The sequence below is a fragment of the Pimephales promelas genome, chromosome 11, assembly GCF_988280905.1.
Source record: "Pimephales promelas chromosome 11, fPimPro1.hap1.1, whole genome shotgun sequence".
In the NCBI taxonomy this organism is placed as follows: domain Eukaryota; kingdom Metazoa; phylum Chordata; class Actinopteri; order Cypriniformes; family Leuciscidae; genus Pimephales; species Pimephales promelas.
Window position 1 is genome coordinate 34,156,980 of NC_142779.1, and position 24,264 is coordinate 34,181,243.

General features: G+C 38.8%; 1 protein-coding gene across 1 annotated transcript in view; it reads right to left on the reverse strand.

Annotated features, from left to right (window-relative positions):
- Positions 1 to 24,264, reverse strand: part of wdr11 (WD repeat domain 11) — a 120,377-nt gene that overhangs the window by 95,357 nt on the left and 756 nt on the right. Inside the window, exons 2-4 of the mRNA XM_089117318.1 lie at positions 18,944 to 19,055; positions 10,933 to 11,086; positions 1,054 to 1,227 (exon numbers count right to left, since the gene is read on the reverse strand). Coding sequence (XP_088973444.1) covers positions 1,054 to 1,227; positions 10,933 to 11,086; positions 18,944 to 19,055 — 440 coding nt within the window. The remainder of the gene's footprint in view (positions 1 to 1,053; positions 1,228 to 10,932; positions 11,087 to 18,943; positions 19,056 to 24,264) is intronic.

Sequence of the window (24,264 nt, forward strand, 5' to 3'; positions counted from 1 at the left end):
TAAATCATCTTACAAATACAAATCTTCAATATCAAAACAATTTAAGATTTTTGTAAACACAATAAATAAATAAATAGAACATAAAATATCACGGAGGTCTAATGAGTTATCAAATTGTGTATAATTTTGAAAACCTCCAATACGTGTCTTGTTTTATATCTTTCAAAGCTTTATTATACAAAGTTAACTCCTTCATAAAAAACAAAAAAACAAAGGTCTTACCTTCCTAAATCTACACGTATGTATAAACTGCTTAGCTAAAATTATTAAACTGTTATACATTAAAATGCCCATAATTTTCAAGTATTATTTTCTCACCATCATGATCAGGAACTCATAATACAAACGAATAACTGAAACTATATATATTACACAAAATCAATGTTTTAAAATGCTTATTGTACTGTAATGTAGTATCATAACATACATACGTAGAGAGTAGGACGTTTCTTGTTCAACAAAAGCTGTTTCATGTGTAAAATACCCTCCAAATTACGTTAGGTGGCGTTATTAGGTTTCAAACCTAAGCTCCGCCCCTCACTCCCTTTCCTGGCGCTGGTGTTGGCTAGAACGTAACTCCGCCCATTACTTCCGGTTCTGGCGTTGGGGTTCTGAAACTGGTGTGCAGCTGGATAATATAGGCTCTAAATGCTCGAGCTTGTGGATGGATTCTGATTGGCTCTCAATGTTTTTATCAATCATCAACTGGATAAAATTGTTCTGAAAGTTATTCCAACAATATCGTTTCTGTGCCGTTATTGTTATAGCTGAGGTCCGAACTCTGCTATTCTTTAATATTGAGAAATATATTTAAACCTATATCTTTAGAGTTATAGGTCAGGCCACCCTCAAGTCATTGTTATGTTTAATTAAATTGATTTATTATTTTTTTTTTCATTACAACAAAGTGTCCAAGCTGTGTGAATCAGTTAACAAATCAAAGAGAAAGAACTAATTCAAAAGAAGAATTAGTATGCATTTCAGACATCCCTAATAACGATCTACGCATCTGGGCATCCCAAATTACAATTATAAATGTGATTAAATACATACATGCCAGATTGGAGGGCTCAAAGGGGTCAAAGGAGAAAGACAGTATGTTCTCAGCATAGCTCTTCTTCCACAGCTTTGTGCCAGTGTCTCCGTTCCACAGAACAATATAGTTAGGAGGGTGGACAGCCAGAAGAAGATCGCGTGAAGCATCCTGAGCCCACAGCCAGTCCATATCTGATGAAGGATCACAAGTGAGGAGAGATTTGCATTCATTCATTCATTCATTTGTTTTCTGGAAGTTTCAGAGATTTATTGGAGTGAATCTCACAAAGCTTTTCAAGGACATGTCAGGGTAAAAAAACAAAAAGGAGAGACAGAAATGATATTACGGTTGCACCAACTGACAAATTTGACCCTAATTCTCATCACAGTAATGAAAAAAACAAACAAAAAAGCAAACATTTTCTTTACTGTATTGAAAAATGTATATTAGAAATATATATATATATATACACATAATTTTAACTGTCATGTATTTATACATTAGGATAGTTTTCGCTGCAACACCTCTAACATATTACTTGTAAATGTAAAAATATAATTGTATTAGAGTTGATGTAATGCAGTAAATAGTTACTGAGCATTAAATTAAATTCACTTCGATATTGTGAATCATGGCCATTAAATATAAAATTTATTATGGTAATAAGAATTTGGGTAAAAGGTGTTTAATTCTTAATTACAATAACGTCACAAAACAAAACATCTAAATGGATGGTTATAAGGATCGGAACAAGGATGTCAATAAATAACGAAATAGAGAAAAGTAAGTGTTTCCCTAAAAAAGCTGTCTTGTCTGTGTAGCTACTTTCTTCCACCAAAGATTCATAACTGATGTTGATAGTTAACAAGATGCACATATACATTTGATAGATACATTTGAAAATCCATTGATCATTCATGATGTAAATTCACTACATTTGACTGGAAGTCTATATAAATATTAACCAATCAAATAAAATCTTGCATAATATGATTAATATACACTATATGGACAAAAGTACTGGGAAACCTGACCATTACACCAACAGGGACTTTAATGACATTGACAGCATTCTAAATAAATATTAGGGCTGTCAAACGATTAATCACGATTAATCGCATCCAAAATAAAAGTTTGTTTACATAATATGTGTGGGTGCACTGTGTATAATTATTTTATATATACAAATACACACACATGCTTGTATATATTTAAGAAATATTTTCATTAATATACCGTATATAGATTTATTTATAATTCATATGATATGTAAATATTTTATACATAAATAATATGTTTTTCTTAAATATGCATGCATGTTTGTGAATTTATATATATATATATATATACACTCACCGGCCACTTTATTAGGTACCCCATGCTAGTAACGGGTTGGACCCCCTTTTGCCTTCAGAACTGCCTCAATTCTTCGTGGCATAGATTCAACAAGGTGCTGGAAGCATTCCTCAGGGAGTTTGGTCCATATTGACATGATGGCATCACACAGTTGCCGCAGATTTGTCGGCTGCACATCCATGATGCGAATCTCCCGTTCCACCACATCCCAAAGATGCTCTATTGGATTGAGATCTGGTGACTGTGGAGGCCATTTGAGTACAGCGAACTCATTGTCATGTTCAAGAAACCAGTCTGAGATGATTCTAGCTTTATGACATGGCGCATTATCCTGCTGAAAGTAGCCATCAGAAGTTGGGTGCATTGTGGTCATAAAGGGATGGACATGGTCAGCAACAATACTCAGGTAGGCTGTGGCGTTGCAACGATGCTCAATTGGTACCAAGGGGCCCAAAGAGTGCCAAGAAAATATTCCCCACACCATGACACCACCACCACCAGCCTGAACCGTTGATACAAGGCAGGATGGATCCATGCTTTCATGTTGTAGACGCCAAATTCTGACCCTACCATCCGAATGTCGCAGCAGAAATCGAGACTCATCAGACCAGGCAACGTTTTTCCAATCTTCTATTGTCCAATTTCGATGAGCTTATGCAAATTGTAGCCTCAGTTTCCTGTTCTTAGCTGAAAGGAGTGGCACCCGGTGTGGTCTTCTGCTGCTGTAGCCCATCTGCCTCAAAGTTCGACATACTGTGCGTTCAGAGATGCTCTTCTGCCCACCTTGGTTGTAACGGGTGGTTATTTGAGTCACTGTTGCCCTTCTATCAGCTCGAACCAGTCTGGCCATTCTCCTCTGACCTCTGGCATCAACAAGGCATTTCCGCCCACAGAACTGCCGCTCACTGGATGTTTTTTCTTTTTCGGACCATTCTCTGTAAACCCTAGAGATGGTTGTGCGTGAAAATCCCAGTAGATTAGCAGTTTCTGAAATACTCAGACCAGCCCTTCTGGCACCAACAATCATGCCACGTTCAAAGTCACTCAAATCACCTTTCTTCCCCATACTGATGCTCGGTTTGAACTGCAGGAGATTGTCTTGACCATGTCTACATGCCTAAATGCACTGAGTTGCCGCCATGTGATTGGCTGCTTAGAAATTAAGTGTTAACGAGCAGTTGGACAGGTGTACCTAATAAAGTGGCCGGTGAGTGTATATATATATATATATATATATATATATATATATATATAAAAAATTATACACAGTGCACCCACATACAGTATATTATGTAAACACAAACTTTTATTTTGAATGCGATTAATCGTTTGACAGCCCTAATAAATAGACATTAATATTGAAGAATATCTACTCTGCTCTTCATTGATCATTGACTTCATTCTGATATCCAAATTTATCTAACAACTTGGGATGCTCGCCCAGGATCGATCGAAATTGGACAGAGATGGTGTGAGGACAAAAAAAAAACTCAGCTAAGTCTCCTTTTTCTGTTTGAGACTGGACACTCACCTGACGTTATCCTCTGATATTGTATTGCCTAGACTCACTGAAGTCTCACTCGACGTAATACTCAAAGTGGAGAATTACTTAAAATTAGAGCCGTCAAACGATTCAAATATTTAATCGCGATTAATCGCATTAATCTCCTAGTTAACTCGCGATTAATCGCACATTTTAATCTGTTATAAATGTCTCTTGATTTCTTTTTGTCCCATTATTTTTTCTCATTTTAATGCTCTCATCAACTTGGAAAAGTGGATCGGCTTGCTTTGTGCAATTGTTTTTTTTAAAACAACGTTGGCATATACAGTGTTCAATTTCACACTATAATATAAAATAATCTCTCACACAATGTAACACTGTCCATCAATAAAAGGGTGAAAGAAATACTGACGAGGTCCTGATATTGACGAGGAGGCGGAGAAGTTGCATCAGCTGTGTGTGTGTGTGTGTGTGTGTGTGCTTGGCCATCAACAAGTGGTATTTCAGACTGGACGTGCTGCAATGATAATAGCTTAGTTTACAACAACAAAACACACAGATCACTTTGGTCAATGGAATTTGGCAACTTTTAAAAGTCAAATTTCCATTCAGAATCTTATTGCCATCAAATTCAGCATCTGATGCTTGTCATCCACTCAAATCATAACGTTAACCTACTATTTGGCCGTCTCGCAAGCATAAACAAGTGTGTGCGGTGCGCCTGTTGTTTTGTTTCCGATCGCTTTGGTCGACGAACCAAAAAAGCGTCCTCGCACAGTGCAAGCCATTGTGAAAAAAACTACAAAGTTTGCTAGGACAAAAAGACTGTTAATCGCGCAATAAAAAAAATTGACACCGTTAAAATGGGTTAGCGTTAACACCGTTAATAACATGTTTAACTGACAGCCCTACTTAAAATATTAGCAAGGTATTAAGTGTTCAATTTTGAGACACAGAATGTCCATTATTGAGACACAGGTAAAGAGGTTTTTAATAACCTGCCGTTTTGAAATAAGAAACGGACCGGTCATCTAATACATACTAATTGACATCTTAAGACGGAGTGGAACAACTTCGTTTTGTTTTTATGTGTGTGAATAAAGGCGCTTTTCCACTGCATAGTACGGTACGGTTCGGTTCGGTACGGCTCACTTTGGCGCTTTTCCACTGCATGGTACAGTACAGTACGGTTCGCTTCGGGTCGCTTTAAATGGTACCTGGTCTGTTGAGGTTCCAAGCGTACCGTACCGGTACTAAAATGTGACGTGAAACACTGCAGATCACTGATTGGTCAGACAGAATCGTCACTACTAGCGTCATTGGTTTTGTGACACGAGATGCGAGACACTTTTTTAGCAGTATTTTTGTTTTGCTGCCATCAGCCTCATTTTAAACACATTTTTCCGTCTAGCAGTTAAAAACAACCACATACCGAGAATCAGGAACACCATCCCTCGATAGTCTCCATTGTTCCTGTGTTGTGGGTTTGAAAATGTGGCGCTTTTAAGTAGAGCCAGACCGATATATCGGCAGACCGATATTATCGGCCGATATTAGGCATTTTCCAAACTATCGATATCGGCAGTTATAATGGCCGATAAATGAATATATCAACAATAAAATTAAAACGGACGAAACATGCTTGAACCATGTCATGAGTGTTGGAGTTGTATGGTTTGTCCACCAGAGGGCACTCTTCACCGTTCCTGTTGGCAACACTCATTGAGTTGGTCACGATACATACATTGCTTGAATAACAATTAAAAGAACATCCCCATCAGTTCTCTTAACTCAAATAAGCATGACAAAATTTTAAAAAATTAAATAAATAAATAAAATATCGGCCGATATATCGGAATATCGGATTTTAAAACCCAAAAATATTTGTATCGGTATCGGCCTTCAAAATCCTTTATCGGTTGGGCTCTACTTTTAAGATGATGTCATGGCAGTAGAGGCGCGCGCAAATAACGATCAGTCCCACACACTTTGAAGGGGTACTACTGCAGTGGAAAAGCAACCGAGCTAAGCGAACCGAACCGATCAGTACCGAGTCGAGTCGTACCACGCAGTGGAAACGCGAAGCGAGCCGAACTGTTCCGCACCGAGTCGAACCGTAATGAGCCGAACCGTACTATGCAGTAGAAAAGCGCCATAAGGAAACTGTTTATGTGTGTGAATAAGGAAACTGCGTGGTTGTAATATGGGGCAAGATGTTTCTAGACCACGGACAGGCGAGACGCCTGTTGACTTTATGTACAGAAACAATAAAACTTCTGGGTAGAACCTTTTATATCAAATTTGGCAGGATGGTCAGAAGGCAAAATTCAATTAGACCCATATCCTAGAGAGGGATCATTGAAAGATAATGATATAAAAAGCATGAATTCCTTCCTTATGGGCGGGGGGACTATAGATATATGAAAGAGTCACCATCTGCTTTTGTCATAAGGTTTAGAGAAACATGCGAGCAGGATTCAAGGCTGACTGAAGATAACTCTATGAAATTCCCTATCTATAAACATGCCTGAATAATGTGAATCAGCAACAGGCACAATTGATTAGAATCAACAAATAATCTGTTAGAAAAACGATTGAGAAGAGATACGATGTATAAATTAGGAATGGAAATTATCTTTAATAACTATACAGTTTGTTTATCTTTTCTCTCGAGTCAGCGGGTTTCTGTTGAGCCACTGCCAAACGCAGAGGATGCTACTGAATTGGTTGAAGAACACCAGGTAACAAGTGACGCACCGCAGCCTGACCACAGAGATGCAACGGATGATGTTTCAGTTAAAATTATCAATCCAAATCTTTGGTCAAAATTTAAAGATGATACTGGTTTTGTAGACATTGAGCCATATCGAGCTAAACTGAAAACCACAACGCCATTGTATATCAAGCAATATCAATTGTTGTATGACAAAGAGATTGGTATACAACCAATCATTGATAATTTTCTGGCACAAGGGGTCCTCATACCAATTTATCCGCAATACAATACGCCTATCAACCCAGTTCCCCGTTTAACACAAGATTTGTGCGGAATAAATCAATTGATTATCCCACTATCACCATTATGAATTCTATTCCATGCACACATGAATTTTTTACAGTTGTAGATTTATGCACTGCCATTTTCTCCATTCCTGTACATTGCGGTACACAGCCACTTTTTGCGTTTACCAAGGGTATTCATGGACACACCTTGCACAAGGCTACTTAGGGCCAATCCCAATTCTACCCCTTACCCCTTCACTTTCCCCTTCCCCTCCGTTTTGCGCGTCCACGTGAAGGGGTAGGGCTGTTCCAATTCTCTTTTGGTTGGAAGGGGAGGGCTAGGGGAAAGGGCCAGATAGCCCTTCAAACGAAGATTTTTCGGGAGCACACTTCAAACGAAGGGGTATGAGAAGTGTCACTGCTAACCCAGGCTACAGACGCAAAATGACTGCCCAAGCAAAAAAGGAGACCCATAAATGTAAGTATTTGTGGCTTTAATAAGTATTGTAACGACAAATAATGACTTGCTTTATGTTACATTCTATATTGTGTTCATATTTACGGTCAGTTTCTTCACAGAAACGTTTGTAAAAAAAAAAAAAAAAAAATCGCTAAAATTACTGTAGTTTGCTAACGATAGTCCCGCAACATATTTTCGTCGTCTCCGTTGTTTCCTGCGAACTTCACAAGATAAATGCAAGAAAATAGCTGTAACGGTACCCACGCGTCTGAGATAACTGCAGCTGTCAACGGCATTTTGGAAGTTGTGATAAACATCGGCGCATCTCCTGTGACGTAGGCGCTAGCGACGACTTATAATGACGTTTAACGGAGGCGTAGTGGTGTTCCATTTCTTAGGGGAATATTTTCACCCCTACGCATTGCCACTCTGTTTCAAGGGTCAAGGTGAAGGCGAAGGGGTAGGGCTAGGGGAAAGTGAAGGGGTAAGGGGTAGAATTGGGATTGGCCCTTAGACTCCCCTGCTGTTTTCTCAGCTGCAGTGCAAAAAACATGTACTTTCATGTACTTTCTGTGTCCTGCAATATGCCGACGACACACTGATCTCTGCAAAAACACAGGAAGACTGAGCAAGCCTCTATAATCACATGCAATATGCTAGTCCAGGCTGGATTCAAAGCCTTGTGAGAGAAGCTGCAATGGTCAAGAGAAAAGTGAACTACAGGGGTTGGACAATGAAACTGAAACCTGGTTTTACAACACAATAATTTGTTAGTATGGTGAGGGCCTCATTTTGCATCCAAATACAGGACCAATTCATCTTGGGAATGACAGATAGAAGTCCTTCACAGTGACCAGAGGGATTATGAGCCGTTCCTCTTCCAGAACAGTGTCCAGGTCACTATATGATGCTGGTGGACTCGCTCCTCCAAAACACCTCAATAATATTTAGATCTGGTGACTGTGCATGCTCAACGTCACTTTCATCTTCATCAAACCCTTCTGTCACAAGTCTTGCTGTGTGTGTTGGTGCATGATCATGCTGATACACGGTTTGAGCAACAGGTGCTCATGATCCTCCAAAAGGGTTTGGTAGTCCTCGGCAGTGTCGTGTCCATCAAATACAATCAGGATTGTCATGATATTGGAGCTCAAACCATCACTGATCCACCCGTGCTTCACTCTGAAAATTGGCCGCCAGGCATATAGATGTGAAACCTCCAACATTGGCCAGTGTTTCAGTTTCACCAAAGGACTGAAGTACATAGCCAGTGACAGGGTCCAAATGATCAGGCAACTTAAAACCACCAGAAACTGTGAAACAATTGCAGAGTTTCCTGAGACTTGTGAATTACTGTCGATCATGGATCCCTGACTGTCCTGTACATGACAGCAGTTGAGATTGCTCATTGATCACAAAGCCCTTCCACTGGACTGAGGAACACATGAACCCTTTTCAAGCTCTGAAAACATCCATCATGACTGCACCTGTACTGGGCCTGCCTGATTACACAAAGACTAGACCTTTGCTAGACCTCCATTCTAGAGAGGCTTCAGGGGCAGCTATGGGGGTCCAGTTGCCACAGCATGGGTCAAATTACAGGCCAATTACCTATCTATCAAAAAGACTAGATAATGTTGCCCGGGGCATGCCAACATGCTTAAGGGCATTGGTGGCTCTCATTGTACGTCACACCAATTTGATGCTATCCTACATAACTTAAAAACTCAACACATGACCGTGCACAGATGCTCAGGGTATGAGGCAACCTTGTGTGCAACCTCAAGTTTGAGAATTAAACTCAATTGCAAACCCAGCTCTTTGAGGTTTACATGGTATGGCGGACTTGCTTGACATCCCTGATAGTGGTGATAACACGCATGATTATTTAATTAACATACAACAATCCTGCTCGTCCTGGGGTGATCTATTAGATAGCCACTGGATGGGGGAGAGGGTAATGTATGTTGATGGCTCATGTTTAAAACTATCTGATGGTGTATATCTGTCAGGATATGCCGTGGTTTGCCCTAACGGGAATATAATTGAAGCATATTGCGTTTCTTCCCTAGATGATCTGGCATTCGTGGTGGATTACCTGGATTACGTCACAGCTCTAGTAGAATTATTTTTATTAAATGCTAATGTTTCTTTGTATTTTCCTATAGCAGCAGAAAGCCTAACTCATGATTATGTTCCTGAAGAGCAGGTACTCATTAGAAGCCTGACACCAACAAAGGTGGAAGAACCGAAGTACCTGGGTATAGCTGCAGTCACAAGGACAGGAGTAGTGACAGACCATCAACCCCAGTGGATAAATCCCTCAAGACTGAAACATCTGAAGGGTAGTACCCTTAATAATTGGACGACGGGCCCAAGAAGCCTGCCTCAAATGCTGTCAAGGTGAGAAATCCAGAGTCTGAGCTGTGCAGAAGAACTGTATCTTATAGTGGTGCAGGGATCACTGAAGGCAGAAGACAGATAACCAATATTTGCTACTCTGGATAATCAAAGGTCCTTTTGATACCATTAAAGGGATACTCCACTTTTTTGGAAATAGGCTCATTTTACCACTCCCCCAGAGTTAAACAGTTGAGTTTTACCGTTTTTGAATGTTTTCAGCCGATTTTCTGATATTTAGAAGAATATCAGTAACCAGACAGTTTCTGGTCTCATTGACTTCCATAATAGTAAAAAAAAAAATATATATATATATATATATATATATTTTTTTACTATTATGGAAGTCAATGAGACCAGAAACTGTCTGGTTACTGATATTCTTCTAAATATCAGAAAATCGGCTGAATAGATTCAAAAATGGTAAAACCCAACTGTTTAACTCTGGGGGAGTTGCAAAATAAGCCTATTTCCAAAAAAAAGTGGAGTATCTCTTTAAGTGAAGATTGGTATGTGGTGGAGATTTATTCCTTGTTAAATGTCCAGGTCTCATACCTTTTCAAAAAATAGTCTTCACATTAGAATTAAAATGATGCAAACACTGGGTAAGTCATAAATTACTTTAAGTGGCCATTGTTAGGATACATGTTTGCATCTCCTTTTCTGTCTATCTAATCATTTCTTGTACACCCTATTTTTTCTGCTGATATTAACGCCAGATTGAAGTCTGAAACTCTTCATCTTTGGAATCAGCAGAGCATCGGCCATTTTTATACACCTCAGCACCCGGTGATCCCGCTTTGTGATTTTATGTGGTCTTCGGCTTTGTGGTTGAGCTGCTGTTGTTCCTACACTTTTATACCAATATCTTGCAGGGATGACATTTAACAAACTGACTTATTGCAAAGATGGCATCCTATCACAGTATCACACTTGAATTCACTGAGTTTTCACAACAACCCTTTTCTTTTTTTTCCACAAATGTCTGTACAGTTTGCATGGCTATATATGCTTGATTTAAGACACAGTGGCAATGAATTAAACACCTGAATTCACTTTTGTCCAATAGTGCATATTAAATATTTAAAATATCATCTGTTTTTCCCCATTTCTTGGTTAACCAGCACAGAGATGGTTTATTTTAAGATGAGCTTGGAAAAAAGGGGTTCTTACCCTGAATAGGTTTGGCGTGTTCCTGGATCTCACAGTGTGCCACACCACTCACCACATCCCACACAATGATCTTCCCTGCCGCATCTGCAGACGCCAGACGCAGAGAGTAGGGTGAGCTGAGACTGTGGTGGTAGTTTTCTCTGGACCATTTTACCTAACGCAGTAGAAACAGGACACAACAGCAAAACTGAGTTTTAGATTTTTCACTAGGCCCATAGACTTAAGTTACAGATGTGTCATACTGTAGATATTGTTTCTAAATATGTAGGCGACTATTTTTTTTTTATAACAAATGCTAGTTTCTAGCCTTTACAGCCTGCAAGCCAAACAGTTGATATACTCCAGTGACTCCCACGGTATTTTGTTTTCCCATACTATGGAAGTCAATGGGACCCATTAACTATTTGGTTATCCATATTCTTTTGTGTTCATCAGAAGAAAGAAAATTCATACTGGTTTGGAACAACTTGAGGGTGAGTGAATGATGACAATATATTGATTTTTGAGTGAACTATCCCTGTAACGTTAACCAAACGACAAAAGGAAATCGACAGAAAATCCCTCACTGTTCTTGACTGGATAACTTTTGTAACTTTAATTAAGGATTTATATATGTTTATGTATACAGAGAAGCCTATGCAGTGATATTTTACATTTGATTACTTTATAAAATGTATTAAAATGTAGCTGAAAACTACTGTCAGACCCACTTGAAAAGCACTGTTTATTTCATTTGTAAAGTGAGGAAAATACGTATTTGAACACCCTGCTATTTCGCACGTTGTCCCACTTAGAAATCATGGATGGGTCTGAAATTGGCATGGTAGGTGCATGTCCACTGTGAGAGACATAATCTAAAAAAAACAATCCATAAATCACAATTCATTTGTATGATACAGCTGCAAATAAGTATTTGAACACCTGAGAAAATCAATGTTAACATTTGTTACAGTGGCCTTTATTTACAATTACAGAGGTCAAACGTTTCCTGTAGTTTTTTACCAGGTTTGCACACACTGCAGGAGGGATTTTGGCCCATTCCTTCACACAGATCTTCTATAAATCAGTCAGGCTTCTGGGCTGTCACTGCGAAACACGGAGTTTGAGCTCCCTCCAAAGATTCTCTATTGGGTTTAGGTCTGGAGACAACGCCAGAACCTTAATATGGTTCTTACAGAGCCACTCCTTGGTTATCCCGGCTGTGTGCTTCGGGTCATTGTCATGTTGTAAGACCCAGCCCCGGCCCATCTTCAATGCTCTAACTGAGGGAAGGAGGTTGTTCCCCAAAATCTTGCAATACATGGCCCCGGTCATCCTCTCCTTAATACAGTGCAGTCGACCTGTCCCATGTGCAGAAAAACACCCCCAAAGCATGATACTACCACCCCCATGCTTCACAGTAAGGATGGTGTTCTTGGGATGGTTGTCATCATTCTTCTTCCTCCAAACACGGTGAGTGGAATTATGACCAAAAGGTTCTGACCACATGATGTTCTCCTATGACTCCTCTGGATCATCCAAATGATCATTGGCAAACTTAAGCCGGGCCTTGACATGTGCTGGTTTAAGCAGGGGAACCTTCCGTGCCATGCATGATTTCAAACCATGACGTCTTATGCCGAGTTCAGACTGCATGATTTTCAAAGTAGTCGGGTCGCTGTTCTTTTCACACTGCATGACTATCTTGGCCAGCATTCAGTCACTGCTGTGTTCACACTGGACGATTGATCGGTGACAGAAGGTTTCACACTGCATGACTTTACAATAGGAAAAATCGCCGACAGACTCTGTCTAGCACGCTGCGTGCAAACTACGTTTCACAACAAACACACGTCAGATGTGAAAAGGAAACAACGCGACACCACACGTGCAAGACCGGAGTTCTCACGTGAGACTTTTTTTTTTTCGACCCGGTTGTGGTACAGCTGGTGAAACGTCAAACAGACACGAGTGCTCCTGCCAAATTTCTACTAATTTTTCTTCCATTTATTGTGTCCAAATAGACAGAGAAGAAGCTTTTTTTCTGAAACAATGCCATATCATGTTGATACGTGATCAATAACTCCTCCCCGAACTCCCTGCTGCTCTGTATCTTGCTCTCTCACTGGCTGCCGGTGATCGCCGATGTAGTTTTCAGTCAAAACACTTTTCACACTGCAGGATTTTGAATCGACTCGTCTGTGATTCTCTCAGTTCGCGTCTTTGCTTATTCACACTGCGTGATTGTCACTCGCGTGAACGAGCGCCGATTTGCCTGTGATTTCGGGCATTTGTCGGCGATTTCTCAAAACCTGTCGGCGAGCCAAAATCGTGGCTAAAATCATGCAGTCTGAACTCGGCATTACCACGAGTAACCTTGGAAATGGTGGCCCAAGTTCTTTTCAGGTCATTGACCAGCTCTTCCCGTGTAGTTCTGGGTTTCTCACCTCTCTTAGGATCATTGAGACCCCACGAGGTGAGATCTTGCATGGAGCCCCAGTCTGATTGAGATTGGCAATCATGTTTAGCTTCCATTTTCTAATGATTGCTCCAACAGAGGACCTTTTTTCACCAAGCTGCTTGGCAATTTCCCCATAGCCCTTTCCAGCCTTGTGGAGGTGTACAATTTTGTCTCTAGTGTCTTTGGACAGCTCTTTGGTCTTGGCCATGTTAGTAGTTGGATTCTTACTGATTGTATGGGGTGGACAGGTGTCTTTATGCAGCTAACGACCTCAAACAGGTGCATCTAATTTAGGATAATAAATGGAGTGGAGGTGGACATTTTAAAGGCAGATTAACAGGTCTTTGAGGGTCAGAATTCTAGCTGATAGACAGGTGTTCAAATCCTTATTTGCAGCTGTATCATTCAAATAAGTAGTTAAAAAATCATATATTGTGATTTCTGGATTTTTTTTTTTTTGATTATGTCTACCTACGATGACAATTTCAGACCAGTCCATGATTTCTACGTGGGAGAACTTGCAAAATCGCAGGGCGTTCAAATACTTATTTTCCTCACTGTATCTTTGCGCTATTGCATATAATTTAATTATTTGTTGTCTTTTTATTTTTGACTGTTTACTTGTCATTAATAATGTTTAAAATGTATATTAGTTATATTAGTTAATTTATATTTTTAGCTGTGGTATCGAAATTGGAATAGATAATTGAGTATTTTCACTGGTATCTGAAATTTTGGTGTCATAACTGCCTGTTTTTGCCTAAAACGTTTCATGGCTGGTAATTTTCTTAAATCACCACCAGCCATTGGCAGGTGTAGCAAAAAGTTAGGTTTAGGCCCTGTATACACTTATTTAATTGAATCACTCTATAGCACTATGTTATATTATGATTTCTAAATGGTTCAAATGTATCGTGCAGCCTTATAAAAACGTTTAATAATGTGGTTCACGGATTCTCATCCTTGGAATCCGGCACTTCCAGTATTTAGCCATTATTATGCTTTTTTATCCACCTTTTTTTAATGCCAGAGTGGGCACAGAGGTGACATTTTCAGTTATTTTTTGCTTTACAAAACGGCTCAATATTGCAAACTGTTATTTCTTATATATTATAATGTATTGTAGCAATCATAAACACACAGATTTGTAGCAAAAATACTTTTACCATTTACTGCACTTAATCTAGATATTTTCCTAAAGCGCCAAATGAATTAGACGTTTGGCACATTCATAGAAAATATTTTACTTCCATGTTGCAAAGTAAAGTGGATAGGCCTGCATTTGCACAGCTATAGTGGTGGTCACATGGTATAAACTATGAAAGCACACAGCGGGGATGTAAAACAAAGTCAGAGAGCAGGGCTCCCTCCTGCTGGCAAATGCAGGCTTCTTTGAAGGCTATAACTCATGAGTCAAGCAGCCCGCAGTCACACAGACCAGCTTAAATAAACTACAGCTACTCCGTCAACACTGCAACACAGCACTGTAAAACACACAGTAAAGTTACCACCCTCTGCTGTCTGCAATCAATGGCCAGAAATATTTCAGGATGAGCAATACTGATAACACAGTGGGTTACGTCTTGAAAGTCGGAATGCAACAGAAGTTGCAATATTCTTTTCCTCCTTATTGTGATTCCTTATTTCTTCCCTATATATCTGAGTGAAATGGCTTCTCAAGCCAGAAAAAATGTAGGGCGGGAAATGTTTTGGATGGTTGTGTTTCGCTATTGGTGGATCTCATGTGAGAGACAAGTGGAGTTGAGTGTTGCTGCAAAAGGGAGGGGAAGTTTTTTTGATTAAAGATTAGGAGTCACATGAGTTTAAAAAATAATGATGTGCACGGATAAATCATTAATAATACTGCAATTTTCCACAATAATAGGCTCTTGCTGGTTACAGTGAGGACAAAGAATATTTAGTCAGCCACTGATTGTGCAAGTTCTCATACTTAGAATAATGAGAGAGGTCTAATTTTCATCATAGGTACACTTCAACTATGAGAGACAAAATGAGGAAAAAAATCCAGAAAATCACATTGTAGGATTTTTAAAGCATTTATTTGTAAATTATGGAGGAAAATAAGTATTTGCTCACCCACAAACCAGCAAGATTTCTGCCTCTCACAGACTGTCACTTCTCTTCTGTCCTCCACTCGTTACCTGTGTTATCGGCACCAGTTTGAACCCGTTATCTGTATAAAAGACACCTGTCCACAGCCTCAAACAACTCCAAACTCAACCATTACCAAGACCAAAGAGCTGTCGAAGGACACCAGGCAGAACATTGTAAACCTGCACCAGACTGGGAAGAGTGAATCTACAATAGGCAAGCAGCTTGGTGTGAAAAAATCAACTGTGGGAGCAATTGTAAGAAAATGGAAGACATACAAGACCACTGATAATCTCCCTGGATCTGGGAAATGATCATGAGAACTGTGAGCAAAAATCCCAGAACTACACGGAGGGACCTGATGAATGACCTGCAGAGAGCTGAGACCAAAGTAACAAAGGCTGCCATCAGTAACACACTACACCGAGAGGGACTCTAATCCTGCAGTGCCCGGCGCGTCCCCCTGCTTAAGCCAGTACATGTCCAGGCCCGTCTGAAGATGCCAGAGAGCATATGGATGATCCAGAAGAGGATTGGGAGAATATCATGTGGTCAGATGAAAGCAAAATAGAACATTTGGTAAAAACTCAACTCGTCGTGTTTGGAGGAAGAAGAATGCAGAGTTGCGTCCCAAGAACAGCACACCAACTGTGAAGCATGGGGGAGGAACCATCATGCTTTGGGGCTGTTTTTCTGCAAAGAGACCAGGACGACTGATCCGTGTTGAGGGAAGAATGAACGGGACCATGTATTGTGAGATTTTAAGCCAAAACCTCCTTCCATCAGTGAGAGCCTTGAAGATGAAACGAGGCTGGGTCTTCCAGAATGACAATGATCCCAAACACACGAAGGAGTGGCTCCGTAAAAAGCATTTCAAGGTCCTGGAGTGGCCTAGCCCACAACCCCATAGAAAATTTGTGGAGGGAGTTGAAAGTCTGTGTTGCCCCGAAACATCACTGCTCTAGAGGAGATCTGCATGGAGGAATGGCCCGAAACACCAGCTACAGTGTGTGCAAACCTGATGAAGACTTAGGGCGAATCTCATTTCTCTGTCTTACCCCTTCCCCAACCCCTACATCTGCGTCTTCCCCTTGCCCCTCGATACCGAGTGAACGGAGGTAGGGGTGAGAACGTTCCTCTAAGATATGAAACACCACTCGATTACCGTTTGCGTCATCTTCCCTTGCCGCTATAGCTGTCAACAAGCGTTGACATACCGGTAAACAAACGAAGATGCCGTCGTTATTAATTGCCTGGGCTCTCTCTTTCCGAAGAAAATTGTTTCTCAGATGCATATGACTGCTTACGGATCAAATGGTACGTATGTTTCATTGTATTTAACGGCCGCGCAAAATTCACAAAATAAAATAAAGATTATCAGATAGCTCAGCTCGACAAATAGCGCATAGCTGCTAGCGGTTTACTACCGATTCAAAACAAAAATATTACAATTAAAACCGCCTGAACAACATTTTATTGAAAGTATCATAAAACTCGAGTGTCATAATTCTTACATTTGTGCGACTGCTGAACAGTTCGACGTTCAGCCATAATAAAAAACTTGATGCCGGCACTTTTATTACCCCTCTGTTTCAAGTGTGGTCCTCCGCGAACTTCGTTTCAAGGGCTATGTAGCCCTACGCCTTGGCCCTAGCCCTTAATCAAAATGAGAATTGGGACACCACTCCCCCTCACATGAACGCGCAAAACCAAGGGGAAAGGGGTAAGAGTAAGGGGTAAGAGAGAGAAATGAGACACAGCCTTACAGGAAACGTTTGACCTCTGTCATTCCCAACAAAGGTTATGTTACAAAGTATTGAGTTGAACTTTTGTTATTGAGCAAATACTTATTTTCCACCAAAATTTACAAATAAATTCTTTAAAAATCCTACAATGTGATTTCCTGGATTTTTTTCCCCTCATTTTGTCTCTCATAGTTGAAGTGTACCTACGATGAAAATTAAAAACCTTGCTCATCATTCTAAGTAGGAGAACTTGCACAATCAGTGACTGACTAAATAATTTTTGGCCCCACTGTATATATGAGGCTCCGCATTCTTTGTCGTGGACATCTCCGGCTCATTTCTGGTGTTCAGTCCGTCGAGATCAAGTGCGAGTAAACACATGAACACACTGGCTTTATAGCAGACCTTTAGGTGTAATTTGAATAGAAATGGATACTGAGACTGGTTGTTCGTGTTTAATACTGTGAAACTCCTTGCTTTCATGAAATCCATTTTTATAAATGAAATGTGACTGGAGTGCTGAATTGCAGAGCTTGTGCAAACATATCCACATTGCTATGATCAGATGCTTTATGGCAGGGCACATTATTTTTTTTGGTATATTTCTAGGTGGCAAATATTAGCAGATATCACAGTTGGTATAATTCTCCTCATATCGATCGGTGAAGGGTAGAAGCACAATCCTATCTAGGCGTTCAGTTGACTGCTCTTCTCTTAGGATTTGGATCAATTTAAATAAATCGCTGCTTCTTCTCTCTATGGTCTTGTTTGCAATAGCAATCTGTTTGTGCCCTCACAGCTTTTGTTTTATGGAAAAAGGACTTTTATGTTCTTCTACTTTATTAATTGGAGTTTTTGCATCTTTTTCTGACCTTGAAGAAAAATATTGAACATACCAAGGTCTAATTTACCAAGTGCGTAATTTTGTTAATTCTCGTCTGCCCAGCGGCGCAACGAGACCCAGCGATGGTATAACATATTTTATAAAAAGGTTAGTTCCAATCCTTGTTTCTGATTGGTCAATAGCTGTGCTTTATTCATGATAAAACATGATTCAGCCAATGGTTATGTATCACTGCGCAACACTGCAGTCCCAATGTTGTGTTTATTTGAGCTTTCATGCATATTACACACTGGAGCGTTGTTGCCGTTCACAGTCAGGGACTATTTTTTTCTAGCGGAAGGAAGGCTTTTAGTGACTTTACTTCGTAAAAGTTGCACTAATTAGTTCAGTTTGGAGTTCAGGAGATTGTCCTGACCAGGACCACACCCCTAAATGCATTGAAGAAACTGCCATGTGATTGGTTGATTAGATAATTGCATTAATGAGAAATTGAACAGGTGTTCCTGATAATCCTTTAGGTGAGTGTATAATAACACAACAAAAATGACTCTAGGGTGATATATATCGTTATAGTGAAATTTAATTTCTCATATTGTGAAATAAGATTTTGGTCATTACACCCACACCTAATTCCCTCATTTTCCCAGTTCTGTAACCATGGGAAACCATGTTTCTTTGAGAGAGTAGGGAAACCAACTTGATTATGTCCCTTGCAATGCTTTAGACAGTCAAAGGTCAAGACAGCATTTTGCAGTGATTCTTGTTACCATGGTTAACAACTCGGGATTTCAAGAAATCCACACATCTACTATTAAACCTTTTGTTTGGGTCAACTGAACAATGTGTGACTGTGTGACAAAAAAACCCCACCTTGACCACATTGGCTTTGTGTCTCTCCAGGACCTGAATGGTTTGAGCTGTATTTGGGTCAATGATGAGGATACTGGAGTGACAGCCTTGAGCGATCAGACCCTGCCATCCCCTGAGCAAAGAGAGAAGGAAGATGAAAAGAGTACCAGGGTGAATCTAACAATGTGGAAAGTGAATGCATAAATACATTTACAAAACAATTGATATAATAAAACCCTATTTCATAGCCTGGGTTTCCCCATGCTACCTTAGTTTGCGCAGCGCGATTTTATTCACACAGCTAGGCAGTCTGGATACCATGGACCAGATTTTCGCCTCAGCGAGGGGACCAATCACAGAACGGGGAGGGAGAAAAAAGACGATGATGGCGTCTATGCGACACACCAAAGTAGAGCCAGACCGATATATCGGCCGATATTAGGCATTTTCCATATCGGTATCGGCAGTTATAATGGCCGATAAATTAATATTTAAAAAATAAAATAAAAACGGACGAAACACGCTTTAATCGTCTCTCCTTGGCCTGTTATATTGAAAATGTGTGTTTTACAATTTGCAGTATGATGTTATCTATTGCTAAATTATGGCTCATCATAGACTAGCTAACCACAAAGCTAGCTAATGCCACTATCATCAGTGGAAGACCGCTAACGTTAACATTAATGAGCTTGGAAACCACAATGAACTTTTTCTGCCTAAATAAAGTAATGATTACCGTATTTATAACAAGCATATCTCTAGTTACAGTCCCTGCATTGTAAAATGTAAGTTATACTTGCGAGGAGTGAACATTTAGACATAGAGGAAAAAGTATCAAACGTATCTTGTATAGAAAAGTCCGCTTTTCTTTTACACGTGTGTGAAATCCAACAATATTTAATATTTTTAAAAAAATCAGCCGATATATCGGATTTTAAAACTCAAAAATATTTGTATCGGTATCGGCCTTCAAAATCCTTTATCGGTCGGGCTCTGCACCAAAGCAGTTTGTTTATATCTATGGATCCAAAATGGCAGCAGACGCGAAGTTACCTTTCGATGCAGCCTTGGATACATACGCCATCGTGTAAATATACATCTCTGATCCATTATATTCTTCCTCGTATAAGTTCTGTAGCTCTACATATATACATCTGGTATAATTGAAACGGTTGGCTATGAGCTACGTACAGGCTCATTTTATAGACATTCTTAGCACACATTGGGTCTCATTCATGAAACATTCGTAAATATACGAGTAAATATGAGAGTGATTTGCGTGTAAAGAGACCTTCCCAAAAACTTTTCTCCTGATTCACAAATACTTCGTAAACGTCAGATGTGATAGTGAAATGTGTGTGTGTGTGTGTGAGTGAATTCCAACCAGTCGTAAATGGGATGCGCGTGCACGTTCATTCTCAATTACCATAAATCAGGCCCATTATATCCGACTGACATCTATATGCATATAATAACATGAATGCGAATGAAAAAGAAAGATTTCTCGGTTGCATAAATTGAAGTTATATTATCAGAAGTTCATTCAAAACGCCCAACCCGATCTCACGGGAATTCGTACGAATTTTACGAGGTGGCTAATTCGTAACAATTCGTACAACCTCACTAGTACGAATTAGTACAATTTTGCTAAATCGTAAATATTTTACGAATTAGCCAATTCGTATGAATTCGTACGAATGACCTACCCCTGGCCCCGCCCCTAAACATAACCGTCACGTGGGTTTAGACCAGTGGTGGAATGTAACGAAGTACAAATACTTCGTTACTTTACTTAAGTACATTTTTCACGTATTTTTACTTTACTTAAGTAGAATAAATGGTGCATACTTTTTACTTTTACTTCGTTACATTTTGCAGCAATTATTATACTTTCTACTCCACTACATTTCTACAACTTCTGATACATTTTCGTTACATTTTCTGATCAGTTTTTCTCCCCTGCCAAAACGTAATCTGACCATCCGTTCGTTGCACGTTTGTCTCACCAGTGACGTTTGGTTGCCATAGATACAGTATATCAACCCGGTCACACTAAATGCGTCTCGCACGCAGTGTGTTTATCATGCAACTCATACGCGAAAATTTGTTTTTACGTGCATAGGAAACACACCGTGTGTAATATATGTTTGGTTCGGTTAGGATTATGGCAAGCCAAGAGGTTCAGAATTACACCATAAATGAATCGCGTTTACTGCCAAACATAGTTATAAACATATAGTAAGGATAAGCACGATATTGCCTAATTGCAAGCTTGTTTCAGAAATGGTGACATTTTTTTCCATCATTATTGAACATCATTATAGGAGTATTAGGTTGAATGAGTTAGAATTAAAGGTTTTATTAATCATTAGAAAATAGTCATTAAGAGAATCAATTGTTATGCAAGTACTTTTACTTTTAATACTTAAAGTACATTTAAAATAAAGTACTTTTTACTTTTTACTTAAGTATGGTTGTCATTGTGTTACTTCTACTTTTACTAAAGTAAATATTTATCTGGGTATTTGTACTTTTACTTAAGTACTGAGATTCAGTACTTCCTCCACCACTGGTTTAGACAAATCTAAACCCAAATTCATAGTGAGGTAGTATGAATTAGTACGAATTGGTCGTGAGATAGCGTAGAAACGCCACATTTTATTTTCAAGCGTACATGGCGTATCAGGTCCTAAAAAAAGGAAGCTTGGCAGCATATTACAGATGCAGTTAATGGAGTTTCATCTGTTAATCGATCAGTCCCAGAAGTGAGAAGAAAATGGTTCGACATTAAGCTTGACAGCAAAAATCAAATTAGTTCACCTCGGAAAAATCGTATTCAAACTGGAGAAGGGCCACCATAGATCAACAGATCTGCTATTATTGGCTCTTATGATAAAAGTAAAAAGAAAAACCGTTTGTAATTACTATATAAAATATTTTTTCAAAATCCTGTTTAAATATGTACCCGATTAAGGTGAATTAAAATGCAGCCTTATTAATGAGCAAAACGTTCGGATTTTAAGCGCACCATTTACGTGTGGCTGTGAGCAGGTGTAGATTTCTTGCGTACCAACTAACATTTGGAAAATACAAACATTTTAATGAATCTTACAAATTACAAATTAATGAAATTTACGGCAGAACCACTTTGCACATGATTTACACAAAAATTCGTTCTGCTCGTGTTTCATGAATGAGCCCAAATAAACGGCTCTGGGCATTCGTAAACCACGCCTCAAATACGAAAATGAACATGTGGTTCCCAGAACATGTCTCAATGTCAATGAGACGTGGTCTGACGTTAGCCAGGCTACATATTTCATTTTTTTTTTTTTTTAGGAAATTAGAAATCAATTGAAATACAAAAAAATGTAAAGGTCCTATTAATCATCCACACATTCACAAAACAATTAATATAATAAAAGCTTATTTCATGTTTTTTGTTTCACATTACAGATTATGAATGGGAAATTAGAAATCACTTGCAATACAAAAAAATGTAAAGGTCCTATAAATCATCCCCATTTTCTTTTAACAAAATTTTACTACAGTAGGTTGAAATATGACCCAGACACGTTATTGGCATGTTTTATGAGATTCAACCAATTTAAAATTATTTTAAGGTTACATAAAACAGACAGTTTATGATCAAATGAAAATTAAATTGTTGATCTAACCAAACCAAGCAATCAAGAAATATATATATATATATATATTTATATTTATTTATGCATGAATCAATGAAAGGACTGCATGATATATCGGTCAATATCGATGTGTGTGATGTCAAGTATAGTGATCGTAATTGATCCGTGATCCGTTCGGAGTCAGACCAGGCACCACGGTTCGAAACGCATGCAATTCACAGATTAATTGTAAAGTTTAATCATCATAGAGTGAAAGTTGATCATTTGCACGTGTTTTAGGTCCTGTCAGCTGAAATAGTTTAAGTGCAACAGAGCAGACAGCACACGGACACTAATTCTGTTCTCTTTCGTGTGTATGTGTGCTTTAATGAACACACATACGAGCAAAAGTATGTCAAAGTCTCAGCAAGTATCCTTTTAAACAGTCGCTTATGGCTTATGTGAACAAACAACTGAGAAAGAAAATGAATGTGAATCATGATTTAGGTCTTAAAGTGACAGCAGCCTAAAATTCCTGCTGCTATCTGTCATTAATGTTAATATATATATATATATATATATATATATAGAGAGAGAGAGAGAGAGAGAGAGAGAGAGAGAGAAAATCACTTTTGTAGCTTTAACAAAGATGAAATGTATTCAATTTATACAGTGAAGACTATGCAGTGTTATTTATATGTTTGTTTAATTTGTATCTTTGCTCTATTGTACCCCCCCCCCCCCCCCCAATAATCCTAGAGTGATTAATTGAAACTGTTCAAAGGCATCTAGTGAAATATACAGTATATCACAGTAAAAGTGAATCTGTTTTTTCCAATAATGTGTGGTCCTTCTCAACAATATTCAATCAGTCAGACTTAAATTCGCCTAGTCTATCCCCGCGGCACAGACATCATAAAGGAAAGTATCTTTTTGCCAGGACTCAAAGCCTGTTGAAGTACTCAAGACAAACAAAATAATAACCTAAAGCCAGATCTGAAGAAATAAGGTTTCTTATCAAGGTTTCAGAGCTCTTCAAGGCAGGAATGTTTTCCACACTGAACTAAACTGACAAGACATCCAGCACACCATTAATAAACACAGAATAATGGACAATGAAAGACACAGTGTTGTCGGATACAGTTAATAATGGGTAACACTTTACTTGAAGGGGTGTGCTGTGCATAAGCCTGACATGACACCTTCATAATCATGACATAACACGTTATGAATATGAAAGTTTTATGCATGTTTATGACAACTGTCATTAAGTGTCATTCGCTCAATTATGACATTTTTAATGCAAATATGACATGGTTTGAGATGGTACCGGTCAAAAGTTTGGACACATTAAGTTTTTTAATGTTTATGAAAGTAGTCTCTTAATCTCACTAAGTCTGCATTTGATCAAAAACACAGTTAAAACACTAATACTGTGAAATATTGTTACAATTCACATTAACTGGTTTCTGTTATATATTTTAAAGTGCAATTTACTTGTTTTCAAAGCTGAATTTTCAGTATCATTACTCCAGTCTTCAGTGTCATATGATCCTTCCGAAATCACTATAATCTCATTTCTTATCATTATCAATTTATTTATTGTAAAATGTATAAATAAGATGCAAAATAAAGATGTAAATATATATATATACTTCTATATAGCAAAGGAACATTAATTATTGTTTTAAAAGACAGTAAAGACATTTATGAACT